Source organism: Labeo rohita, chromosome 13 (assembly GCF_022985175.1).
Source record: "Labeo rohita strain BAU-BD-2019 chromosome 13, IGBB_LRoh.1.0, whole genome shotgun sequence".
Lineage (NCBI taxonomy): Eukaryota > Metazoa > Chordata > Actinopteri > Cypriniformes > Cyprinidae > Labeo > Labeo rohita.
In genome coordinates, this window is record NC_066881.1 from 11,879,961 (window position 1) to 11,893,728 (window position 13,768).

The 13,768-nt window shown below is 36.9% G+C and overlaps 1 protein-coding gene across 2 annotated transcripts in view; it reads left to right on the forward strand.

The window, feature by feature from the left end:
- gfra4a (GDNF family receptor alpha 4a) overlaps window positions 1-13,768 on the forward strand; it is a 131,461-nt gene that overhangs the window by 115,078 nt on the left and 2,615 nt on the right. For both annotated transcript variants that reach the window (XM_051125955.1, XM_051125956.1), the window contains one exon: window positions 9,426-9,601. In XM_051125955.1, coding sequence (XP_050981912.1) covers window positions 9,426-9,601 — 176 coding nt within the window. The remainder of the gene's footprint in view (window positions 1-9,425; window positions 9,602-13,768) is intronic.

The window sequence follows — 13,768 nt, forward strand, 5'->3', positions numbered from 1 at the left end:
GTGCTGATTCAATCCTAAGCGCAGCCTCTGGTGTCTTAGTAATTGAGCGTAATTTGGCTCCCTGCAGTAAAACTAATGGAGCGGAGACAGCCGGAGAGTAGCAAACAGGACAGAAGTAGCACAGGATGGAGGGAAACAGCTGAAAGAGCTTTTTGAGAGTGAGTCCACTGAGGCTAGTCCTCACCTCAGCTGTTACTGAACTAGTTTTGCTGGCTATGCCAGCCCCCGAACCATCAGCGTACCCCTGGGACCACCATGAAATAGTGGACAAGTATTACACGAATTTCTTCATTCAGTCAGACTGCAAAAAAAAAGAGCTGAAGTCAGTGGGCCAACAGCCAGCAGAACTGGAATTAGACGGAAGTGATTCAGTGATTCACTAATGCAGTGAACACGTGAAGTTTATGTTTCGTAAGAATGCTGTCCAGAATGAGTGATGAGTGTTTTGATGAGAAATGTGCAGGAAGAGGGACGGCTCATTTCCTGTCTCTGGGTGGTGAGTAAGCAGTAACTGCTAAATGTGTGAGTGTGCGAGTGTGTAAAATGCTAATACCATAATGTTTATTCATTTATGTATTGATTCAAGTAAAAGTAACTAAAACATTCATAGTACCGTAGTGGCAAAAACATTAGGAAGAGTTTTGTGCTCATGTTTGCGTTTACTTAAATTCTGAAGCAGTCTGCAGTATTTAATCATGTTTACTCTGTAATTTAAGCATTTCTGAAAGGAGTATTTCCTTTCTTAAAGGAGAAGTTCACTTCCAGAACAAAAATTGACAGAGACTCACCCCTTGTCATCCCTTGTCTTTCTTTCTTCAGCCATAAAGAAATTATGTTTTTTGAATTAAACATTTCAGGATTTTTCTCCATATAGTGGACTGCTATGGTGCCCCGATTTTGAACTTCCAAAATGCAGTTTAAATGCGGCTTCAAACGATCCCAAATGCAGTTGTAAACAATCCCAGACAAGGAAGAAGGGTCTTATCTAGCGTAACGATCGGTTATTTTCATTAAAATAATACAGTTTATTTACTTTTTAATGTCAAACGCTCGTCTTGTCTTACTCTACCTGAACTGTTTTTTTGCGGTTCATGACAGTTAGGGTATTGCGAAAAATTCCCATTTCATGTTCTCCCTCAACTTCAAAATAGTCTTATAAGTATTCATACCCTTTTCTGGGACACTTGAAATTGACATCAGGAGAATTCATATTGCTTGCAGATGTTACTACACTTTCGAGTGGAGTTAACATGGCAAATGGACCTTTATCGCACCAGAATTGAACACTGGAAGCGCTTGTCGAAGCAGTGTATCAATTCTTCCGGTTATGTATATTTTTCAATATGCTGTAATCACTTGTTGAATAAAAGCCTGTTAAAATGAGCATCTGCAGGTTGATTTCAAAATCCGGACATTTTCATAGACAGGCGAAGATAATTCTGATGATTACTGTGCACAGAATTTTCCAAACGCAATGGAACTTGTAGTTTTAATCCAATGTACCGATCTGAGAAACCCATGGCTCATAAACATGCGTGATTTCACCACACTGCGTCAGTGCGTGCAGTGTGTGTGAGACCTGATAAATAAAATCAGAATCAACATATTTATTTATTTATTTATTTGTATTAAATTTTAGTCTTTATTCTGTCATTTTTCATTCACAGTCATTTCACTGTATGTAATTCACGTTTATGCCAAAATTCTTAAATAATACTCAAATCACGGTGTCAACGCATTATACTGTCTAGATTAATTAGCTAAAATGTTCAACATTGTTATTTCTTTAAAGCAACGCCCGTGCATTCATTCATCTATTTTAATACCGCTCTTACGAAAATTAACCATGGTATGTGTAGTAAAACTATGGCAATACAATTGGAAATCAGTCTGCGGAAAAAATAAAAATATTACATGGTTACTACATTAACTATAGTAAATCCATGATTAATTTAGTAAGGGTGTTTATTTAAAATGTATTTTAATGTAAACAGGTATAAAATATGATGATAAAAACATTGTTAATGAGAAGACGAAATTGACTGGAGCAGGTTAAATTATTCAGAATGCACATTTGGAAGAGAAATATATTAATAGGGACATTTCAGCGGGTGATATGAGATGTAGGCGTAAACATCCTCAGTTTCGAAATGCATACTCCACGCGAACATGCTCCCGTGCAATATTTTAGAAGGACCTTAATTCATCCCACGCATCTCATCCGTGTTGTGTCAGGAAATCGTAAAAACTGAGGCAGTGTGTCATTGTTTAGAATAAAAGCAGCCGAACGCACTGCAGTAACACCTGCGAAAGAAAGGAAAGAGAGGATTCTCCCATTAGTTTTCATTGCGTTGCGATGGGACCGGAAGTGGGGATACACTGCTTCACTTACCGGATATAGGAAGTGAGATAAAGGAAAGGCACACGTCTCAATAAAAGGTCTAACAGCTGAAAATGCATATCAGAGCAAAAACCAGGCCCTGAGGTCAAAAGAATTGCCTGTAGAGCTCAGAGACAGGATTACATCAAGGCACAGATCTGGGGAAGAGTTTAGAAAAGAATTTTGTTTCATTAAAGGTTCACAGAAGCATGTAGTCTCCATTATCCATGATGGAAGATGTTCTGAACAACTAGGACTCTTCCTAAAGCTGGCCTCCTGGCCAAACAAAGCAATTGATGGAGAAGGGGCTTGGTTATACTGGTAACCAAGATGCTGATGGTCACTCTAGTTGAGCTTCATCATCGTATATGCAAATGGAAGAAACTTACAGAAGGACAAACATTACTGCAACACTCTACCAATCCAGTTTTGGTGTGGCCAAAATCAATCCTCCTCAGTGAAGGCACATGAAAGCCCACTTGGAATTTGCAACAAAGCACCTAAAGAACTCTCAGATTGTGAGAAACAAGATTCTCTGGTCTGATGAACCTCAATTCCAAGCATAATGAACGAAGGCACTGCTCATCACCTGCAGAGTATCATCCTAACTGTAAAGTGTGCTGGTAGCAGCCACATGCTGTGGGGCTTTTTTTCAGCAGCAGGGACTGAGGGACACATCAGGGGAGTAGAAAAGCTCAGTGCAACAAAAAATTGAGATGGCCTTAATTAAAACCCAGTCCAGAGCATGCAGAACCGCAGACTAGGCAGAAGGTTCACCTTCCAACAGGACAATGCCCAGCACACAGTGGCTTACAGACATCTCTGTGAATGTCCTTGAGAGAACATAGTCAAACATTTCTAGAGAAACCTGAAAATGTCCGCCAGCCCTCATCCAAGCTGACAGAGCTTGAGAGGTGAAGAGGTTAGACGAAGAATGGCAGATAATTGGAGGATAATTGTGCAAAACTTGTCGCATCATACCCAAAAAGACTTGAGGCTGTAGAGGTGCGTCAACCAAGTACTGAGTTAAGGGTATGAATACCTATGCAATGTACTTATTTCTGTTTTATTTTTTAAAAACTAGCAAATTTGTTACAAATCTGTTTTGTGCTTTGTCATTATGGTGTATGGAGTGTGTAGACTGATGTGGGGAAAAAGTAATTTAAAGCAGTATATCATAAGGCTGCAACATCACAAAACATGAAAAAAGGGGGTATGAATACTTTTGCAAGGCTCTGTAATTAATATAATAACAAATACCAGTGTGCAATATTAAGCAGCATTGTTTAAGTACACTGTAAAAAATAAAAAACACAATTTGTTGAGTCAACTTAAAATAATTTGTTACCCTGCTGCCTTAAAATTTTAAGTTCAGTCAACTAAAAAAAGGTTTAGTCAACTTAAAATGTTAAGTTGTACTAAGTAACAACTTGGATATTTGTGTTTGCTAAACTTAACAGATGGGTAAGTAAACCAGCTGCCTTTAAATTTGATTCAACTCAAATATCTAAGTTGTCACTTAGTATAATTTAACATTTCAAGTTGAATAAACTTTTTTTGAGTTGACTGAACTTAAAATTTTAAGGCTGCCAGGTTTACAGGTTTTTTACAGTGTACTGCTGACACCAGAAGCCTTGCAGATCACTGGCTCAAAAAACATTGTCCAAAACTGAACATCCATGGAGAAAGACATTGTGTGCCAGCTGAGCAGCTGCTATCAAAATGAATAGTAAATTTACCAGTAGCTTTATGGACCTCTTTGGTCTGAGCAAGCGATCGTATCCAAGGGAGGCGGAGTTTATCAAAGGGTCAGTTGCTTCTAAAGTTCTGCGGGGGTCAGGGAGGAATCAGCACTTTAAACATTCACTCCAAACTCCCCACTGTTAGCTGCCAAAATTCACACCTCGCTTACCTAGACGTCCACTATTTTGTCCTGTCTTTCATCCATGAAAGAGAGAGTGAGGCAAACAGAGAGTATACTGGAACCAAATGTTCCGCATCACTGATGAAATGTCTTCATAATCATTGTACTCGCTTCCCCGTTTCTCAGTCTCCCTCTCTTATCATAACAGACACACATATCCTTTCAGCTGTAATAGAGAATGACACTGCGGCTCTGCATAGGCCACACACTCATTGTATGAGATTGATCATTGCATTTTCCAACAGATGTGACTCTCAGATTGTCCTGTATGTACAAAACGAGATAAGAATGGAACAGAGCTGTAATAAATTTCAAGATTTTATATCACATCTTTCAGTTCCAGTCCTTTAAATGCCATTCCAACTGTTATGCTAGACGTTTAGCACTAGTTGATCTAGTGGATCTGTTTAAAGATCACATCGTCATAATTGAATTGCATACTTTAATGAATTCACTGGGGATATAAAATGCAGCAGTCATGAACGGTGTATGAACAGGGCTCTATTAAGTGTGTATTCTGCTCCTGTGTGAATGTAGCCACTACATTGGTTTGTTTTCTTGCAGTAATTCACCAACGCTACGAGTGGGCAGCTTCAATTAGCATCAACTCATGGCGTTTTGCTAAACATTCACAGACTAATCAACTTCACACCATTCACACTCCTCCACATTACTCCACTGCTAACACTCCCATGATTATGATGTGTTATGACTGTTATGATATGAATGTTGGATAATGAGGGCTTTAGGTGGGCTAGGGTGAAGGCTAACTGACAGAAATTATATTCCTTACAGTAAACTTAAACTCAACGTTTTTCTATAACCTGCCTGTACATGAAGGATGTAGTTATACAATCTTTTGTTATGTATAGAGCAGTGATATTCACTGGACTTCTGCAATGAATGTAAATTCATCTGCTATTTCAACTGATGATCAAAACATATCCAGGTTAAAGGCCTGTAGGACAGCATTTACCAGACTTGGACAACAAAAAAGCAGCAAATAATAAGCGCATATTAATTAAAACCAACTCACATCAAGGTCTCAGCACAGTCACCATTTTAGTCCATGCTTTAGGACCTCACAAAAGGCAAAAAACGTTTTCTGCTAGTGTCGATAAACACAGCTGCGTTGTCAATTTAACAAAAACTCCCATATATCGCAAAAATGTTTTTTAAGCTTGCATGAGGTGGTTTTTCAAGCAATTTGAAAAATAAATATTTCACAAAGCATTTCGATGTTTTTCGCATTGACAGGTCACATGCTATCTGTGCTGCTTCTGTAAAGGTACACACATACACCTCTTTCGATTAAATATAGCCAAAATCCCACAAAATCCATCGCCATGACTTAAAATAATGCTTTAGTCGCATAACATCGGTTAATGGAAACGTTGTCATGTCACCATACTATTTTTATCTACATTTATAAAATATTGTCAAAGTTTTGCGCAAATCTATAATGAAAACCCGCCTAGTGTTACTGTATAAAATGAGTCATTTATAAATTGTTCAGTAATATTGGTTTTGTTTTATTTTTGTATTGTAAATTTTGTACTGCCTCATTGGAGACCGGGTTGTTGTTGTATAGGTTAATATAACAATCTCTTACTGAAATTTGTAGCAGAAAACCTATGAAAGACTTACACTATGGTGGATTTACACTATTTACACTACAATGATGCAAAATGGTTTCACTCTGTGAGCTACTGGCGCTACCTGTTGCTATTTTTTTTACTACAACTACTGGGAAAATAAAATACTAATACGATGACCACAGCTACTGAAGGAGCTTACAGGTATAGCAATGGATATAAGCGTAGGCTTAAAGGAGTTCACTTCCAAATTTACAGATAATGTACTTAACCCATTGTCATCCAAGATGTTCATGGCTTTTTTTCTTTTGTCGTAATGAAATTATGTTTTCTGTGGAAAACATTTCAGGAATTATCTCCATATAGTGGACTTCAGTGGTCCAAAATGCAGTTTCAATGCAGCTTCAAAGGGCTCTAAACGATCTCAGCTGAGAAAGAAGGGTCTTATCTAGCAAAACGATTGGTCATTTTCTTGAAAAAACTTTTAACCTCAAATGCTTGTCTTGTCTAGCTCTGCCATGCGCATGTGTAGACAGTGTAATCCGGGTCAATACAGTTAGAATAGGTTGAAAAACTCCCATCTCATTTTCTCCTCCAAATTCAAAATCATCCTACATCGCTGTTTTATCTTTTTTTGTAAAGGGCGTTTGACCCTTTGCATGTTCACTTTGTAAACACTGGGTCGGTACTTCTGCAGTGATGTAGGATGATTTTAAAGTTGGAGGAGAAAATGAGATGGGAGTTTTCCGACATACCCTAACTACAGTATATTGCCCAGGATTACACAGAGTACTAGGGATGTGACGAGATCTTGTGGCAGTTTAGTTTTCTAATCTTTTTTTCTCCAGAATCGTGAGTGAATCATGGTCTCCAATTTATTAAAAACAACTGGGATTCTCAATTTATCCAGAACCGTGAAGCTCTTGTTTAAATGTTGTTTATTACTGCATAAAATTCATTAAAATGGATGTTTAATTTCATAAAGTTCAAAATGCACCTACATTTTTTTGTATTTTGTCTTTTTCAGTTGAATAAAAGACTTTTCTCTATATATTTCATCATTGAGAATTTCTTAAGAAAAGTTTAAAAATCTCGTCTAGTCTCATTCTCGTGAACCCAGTCTCGTGTCTCGTCTCGTCTCGTCTCGTGGGATAAGTGTCTTGTCACACCCCTACAGAGTAAGCATACACATGGCAGAGCTAGAAAAGACAAGCATTTTAGGTTAAAAAGTATATAATTTTTTTCTTTTTTTTTTAGAAAATGACTGATCGTTTCGCTAGATAAGAGCCCCTTGAAGCTGCATTTTGGACCACTGAAGTCAACTAAGATAATTCCTGAAATGTTTTGCTAAAAAAACATAACGGTTTAACTTTATTTTAACCGGCTCATTAACACATTCTGTTGACTATAATTAATCATTTTATTTTTTTAAACAGTACATCTTTCATGGGTTTTCATATTTTATTAAGAGACATCATTTACGTTATATTAAGCTAAACAAGTCTTAAAGGGGTCATCGGATGCAAAGTTCACTTTTTCATGTTGTTTGAACATTAATGTGTGTTGGCAGTGTGTGTACAAATCTACCCTATAATGATAAAAATCCATGCAGTGGTTTTTAATTAATCTGTAAAAATAATATCCCCTTTTTCAAATCGGTGTGTATGTCACACCAACAGAGGCTGCTCCCACGATAGTTGATTGACAAGAGCGTTTCACCTCAGATCAGCTGTAACAGTCCAACCTCCATTGTTTCGATGCCGGAGCAGGGATGTGAGTTAGACAAGAATATCTCAGATTGAGCGATTGAGGTGTTGTGTTGCTGGATGTAATAATGAACATAGTGGTCGTCATTTACTCCCGACATCTGAGCCGCTGAAGATGCAGTGGATTAAGTTTGTTTGTGAAAGGAAAGCGCCTCCCGATCTACATAAATGCGTATATATTCACGCAAATCATTTGTGATCCAGCTTCACCTACAGCAGAAGTGAATATAAGGGTTTTTTTTATGAATCTCTGCAATCACCTTTCCTGATAACGTGCTAGTTAGCAAGTTTAGCGGCTTAATGCAGCTAAAGTAAACAGGCTCGTCACTCCACAGAGAGAAGAGAGGGGCGGGGCGAGCAGAGCTCATTAACATTTAAAGCAGCCTCGACCAGAACAGGATGATTTTTGCAGAGCTGATTTTGACAAGGTAAAAAGTGTGTTGTTTTACACAACCATTGAGAATTTTTAACCAAAGTATATTTTAGACTTTTCATTAAGACCCTAAAGAATCACATCAACTTGTGGAAAATGGGCATCCGATGACCCCTTTAATACCCGAATAAAAATAAACCTAATTAAAAATATGAAGAAATACTATATAAATATATAAATACCACTGACCAAAGAAAATGCTCATGGTACAGAACTGGAATATCCATTATAAATATTTATGGCAGGCTGTGTGATGTTTTACAAGGACACTGTACTAATGATATTAAAGAAGCATTATTACACATACAGTGGAGTATTCTGTTGAAGTCACTCTCTTTCTCGCCCTAGCTTCATCTCCCCTGGAAGATCACAAAGATTAATCAATTAGTGTTTCAATTAAGAAAGAAAATTCACTCAACCACGCCACTGTTCACCATTCATAAATCTAATCTTCCTTCTTTTTTTCACAAAACACTTTCCTCTGCACCAGAAAGGAATATCAGGCTCAGATATGGAGTAAAATCACAGCTGTCTTAATTGAGGCGACTTTCACGGCACGGTAATTTCAGACAGGTGACCTACTAGACAAATGGAAATTAATCAGTTCAGATTATTATCATTCATATGGCCCGTCACTATAAGTCTCAAACGCACTCATACAGTATATAGCCAATAAAAATGGGAAAATGACGGAGTTCGGAAATCTGTATTTAGGTTTAATGTCGAAGGTAATTCAGAATATTTAAAAATGCACACAGGTGTTTTAGTATAGGTAAGATTTGCTTTAAACATCAAGATGCAGGAGGTAATCAAACTTCTTTCAAACACAGAGGCACACTCAAGTACACACTCCATTTTATGCATCCAATCTTTCCCAAGGGAAAACACACTGAACGAAAATAAAAGATAAGAAAGAAAATGGAAGACACAGGCAAAGAAATAAGGACGAGTACCAAGCCGTTAAGAAATACGTGTTTTTTTTATATTTCTGGAGGGCAGGATTAGCTGATTGGTAATATAAGGATGCATATTCTACTATAGAAACAAACTATATTTAGAGCATGAATCAGATGATGGAGTTTATGTTCCTGAATGATGTTCTGTCAACGTTTATGCTGGATAATTTATATAAGCCAGTCCTCTCTGGATCCCCTGAGTGTGTTTTGTTGTTGTTATTGTAAGAAAGCATGTTGACGAAATCCAAACCCATTTTGAAAGAGAGACATGTCTGAAAGAGAAAGCCAACTGAGGCATGACTGCCTTCCAGACGTGTTCATCTGCAAAAGGCAGGGCTGTGAATCTGACTCTCTCCCCTTCTTTCAAACAGAGAATGCCATCCTGGCTTTCGGGAATGACACAGACCTGAAATCTGCGACCAACCAAGCTCCGGGCTCCAACACGTACAACCAGATCTTAGTTACCAGCACCGAAACCACCACTACCACCATTGGTTCTGGCATGGAGACCGAGCAGAACATCCTGCGTCCACAGATGCCCACACAGGTCGGTCTGAGCGCCAATATCCCTTCTAGGGCCTTTTGAAAATCTAACTCGTTGTGTTCCTGCTAGATTTCAAACCGGTCAAAACGGATCATTCACATTCCCTATTCATCATGTCAGAGCTTTCTTGTGAGCGAACATGGATTTGCATTGTGTATGACATGGCATACATATTGTGTCCCAAAAATTACTTAAAATCCATTCTGACTGTCCAGACTGTAACGCATTTGGAAAAAAATGTATACTATTTGAATCGGATTTCAAATCACATATGGATACGGTTTGGGGTTGTAAAAATTGGATTTCTTTTTTTGCTGTTCAGAGTGCAAACAGCTAAATGGATTGGAGTCAGATATGCTTTTCATGTCTGTCTGAACAAAGCCATAGATGTGTTATAGTCTCCCTGCTGAAAGAAACACTGTAAACCTGCCTACATGATTACTGTTGTCTGTTTTCCTGCCTGGCCAGGCTTACCACATTAGTCTGGTTTTATGATTTTAGAGGAGTTTTGGGATTTGTCAGACGGTTTGGACCAGATTGGAAGACCAGCAAACCACCTTACTGTAGACTGGCTTGTTTTATGTTCTAATGCAGAGGTTCTCATTAGGTTTCAATCAGGATCCAGATTTTACATTAGACTTTAAGTGATTACAACATAATGGCAAAATTGTTTATTATTTAAAATTGGATTTTGAAAGTTTTCTGCTCTCAGGAGCCAATCATTCACTCAAGTAAACCTATATTTATAATCAGGCACACATTCTTTTCTCTTTCATTTTTTTTTCATGGGTTCTGAGGATGAAACATGTCACGTAACCTACACTACTGGGATCAATAAGATTATTTTCTAAAAGAAATGTATAATTTAATTCAGCGAGGATGCATTAAAAAGGATCAAAAGTGCAAGTAAAGACATTTATAAAGTTCAAACATTTCTGTTTCATATAAATTATATTCTTTTGAACTTTCTATTCATCAAAGAATCCTGAAGAAAAAAAAAGAAAACGAAAAATATCAGTTTCCACAAAAATATGTGGAATAAAACTCAGCATATTAGAGTGATTTCTAAAGGATCGTATGACACTGGAGACTGGAGTAATGATGCTGAAAATTCAGCTTTGCATCAGGAATAAATTACCTTGTAAACTTAAAATAGATATCAGTTGTTATTTTAAATAGTAGCAGCCATAGTGATACTTTTAAAGGAGACATATCATGAAAATCTGACTTTTTCTGTGTTATTGTGCTATAATGTGGTCCCCAGTGCATCTACCGTTGAGGTCAAAAGTTTACATCCCCCTATCAGAATCTGCAAAATGTTAATGTTATTTTACCAAAATAAGAGGGATCATACAAAATGCATGTTATTGTTTATTTAGTACTGACTTGAATAAGATATTTTGCATAAAGTCGTGTACATATAGTCCACAAGAAAAAATATCCTTATAATAACACTGAGTAACACTGAGGACAACTGAGGGACTCATATACAACTATTAAAGAAGGTTTAATAGCTCACTGATGCTCCAGAAGGAAAAACAATGCATTAAGAGCCGGGGGGTGAAAACTTTTTGAATTTGAAGATCAGGGTAAATTTAACTTAATTTATCTTCTGGGAAACATGTAAGTATCTCCTGTAGCTTCTGAAGGACAGTACTAAATGAAAAAAAATATGATATTTAGGCAAAATAAGAAAACGTACACATCTTTATTCTGTTCAAAAGTTTTCACCCCTTGGCTCTTAATGCATCGTTTTTCCTTCTGGAGCATCAGTGAGTATTTGAACCTTCTTTAATAGTTGTATATGAGTCCCTCAGTTGTCCTCAGTGTTACTCAGTGTTATTATAACTTTGTTACTGGGCTGTAACCGCTCAGATTTCGCTCCACCCCTCCAGAACACTATTTAGAGTCAGAGGAGAGGGACAAAACTAATACATGCAATTTCTGTCCCAGATGTTTATTTTCACAGACATAATATTTCACAAGTTTTTGTAAAACTTGTGTGTACTTGACAGTTTAAGCGCAATAAGACATGAAAGAGAACTAATTTAGTACTCGCATCCTGTATGACAGCCGTTCTCTGTGTGCTCAGAAAAACATTTATCAGAAATTTAAACTAATATCAGGGCTCGACAATAAGGTATGCCCGATGGTCCAGGGCCAGCGTGAAAGACAAATCAGTTGACAAATCTGTCACTGGCCCCATCGGGCCACTGCCTAAAGTTTATCATTTGCGCATGTTTTATGCCTTAATTTAAAATTTTAAGCGATCACAGAAAGATGCGTCTCTGGTGAACAAATAGCCTACAAAAGTATGTCAAAATACTCGTCTTGACGATTAACTTTGTAGATTTAACAATTATTAATTTATATTTGATTTATATACCGATCGACCAGACATATTTCAACCTATCTATCCCGGACTTGCACACAAACTGCATGCAGTAATTTTTCAAAGTGTCATGTGTGTGCAAATATTAGGCTGCATACGCTTTAAACATCCGTTACCAGAGACCAGAGACGCTGAAGACGAACGCAAATAGGAAAAAATACTGTAGCAGGCACAGCAAGTCTCGGTTCACAATGCACGAAATATTGGAAATATTATCCTAAATACTGAAACAGGTGTTTATATAAATGTGTCTCTAAGGGGAACTGACTATTTTTATATTTAAATTAACAGGTCTTTTTGCTTTCCATTTGCTTCTGTATAATAAATTTAAACTTAGCGTTCATAAGCACCGCGCTGCTTTGTTTACAGCGGTAACCAAAGAAACGTAATATTACTGTTATTTCATAAGCGCCACCTGCTGGCAGACACTGAGTTTGCGTTCTTTCAGCCTCTCTGCTGTTTTTCCCGAAAGTATCTTTTCATTTATAATATTAATGAAAATAAAAGATTTTTTGAACGAACAAATGTAGAGTTTGGTTCCAAAATGCGATAAACGCCTTTTTTTTTTTTTTACAAAATTGAGTTCCTGCCAAAATCAGTATTGTATCTGGTCGGTACTGAAAAGGCAGTTTTTAATTTTTACGCAAAATGTGATATCCGCCATGTTATTCTGTCCTGTCACGTTTTCTCCCTTTTTTCCAAACCGGGACAAACGCCAGTCTCACTTCTCCGCAAAATGCGATACATCCGCTCAGCCAATCACAGCGCAGCATTTCACGCACTATAAACAGTAAAAGCGGTTTGAAACGAAGTCACAACTGAGCCGCTGTGCATCTCCGTTCAGACACGTTTACGAATGAAGGGTGCGTTTTCTAGTGAGTCAATGAATCAATTATCCATTTATAAAAAGAATCGCTTGCTTTATTCCTGAATGAATCAGCCGTTCGAACGAATCAAATGAATATGATTCAGAAATTAAATCAGTGACTTACCGCCACCTACTGGCAGTATTAGTTTCATTTTTATCTTCTTTTTAGGTATTAAAATCATTGAATATTTCTATGTTCAAAATTGCATCTTTAAAACATTAATCTCAACAAGAGTTTATGAATTTGATTGCACTTATGCCATCTCTTTCCATCACTTACACTTTCTCTAAAAAGAAAAGCGGATGGATTTATTGCATTTTGGGAAAAAATGATGTGTTTTTATAATAAATCTTTGAAAAATCAAAATCTGAGTTTGAACTTTTAATGTTATTATAACCTAAAGATGCTATGTGAAAGTTTAAAACAGAAAATAGTGGTTTTCATCTCGCCACTTTCTTGGTAAAGAAAACACATTTTTACTCAAATTAATCAAAATGGATTTATAGTGTTTTGGGTTTTTATAATTTTATATTTGAAATTTTATATTTGTTAGGCTAGTAGGTTTTGCTCTGGTATTGAGAATGGAATCGAGAATTGTACAATTTATTTGGTATGTAAAATTTTGGTGTCATATAAACTTATTTATTAAAATAAAAGATAACATTAGTCAAAAACAATGTTTTTTTTTTTTTTTGTTTGTTTGTTTTTTTTTTTTTTTTTTTTTTTGTGGCAGGGCCAATTAGACAAGTAGACAAAATCCCTAGCATTAAGCCCTGAATATGGCTTAAAACTCAAAATTTCAGCACGATAGACATGATAATCAAAACCAAACAGATGTCTTTAGCAGAGTATCTGAGGTACAAGCTGTAAAGGCACAGCTCTATTCTGAAAAAAAAGGGGCAGGGAGCA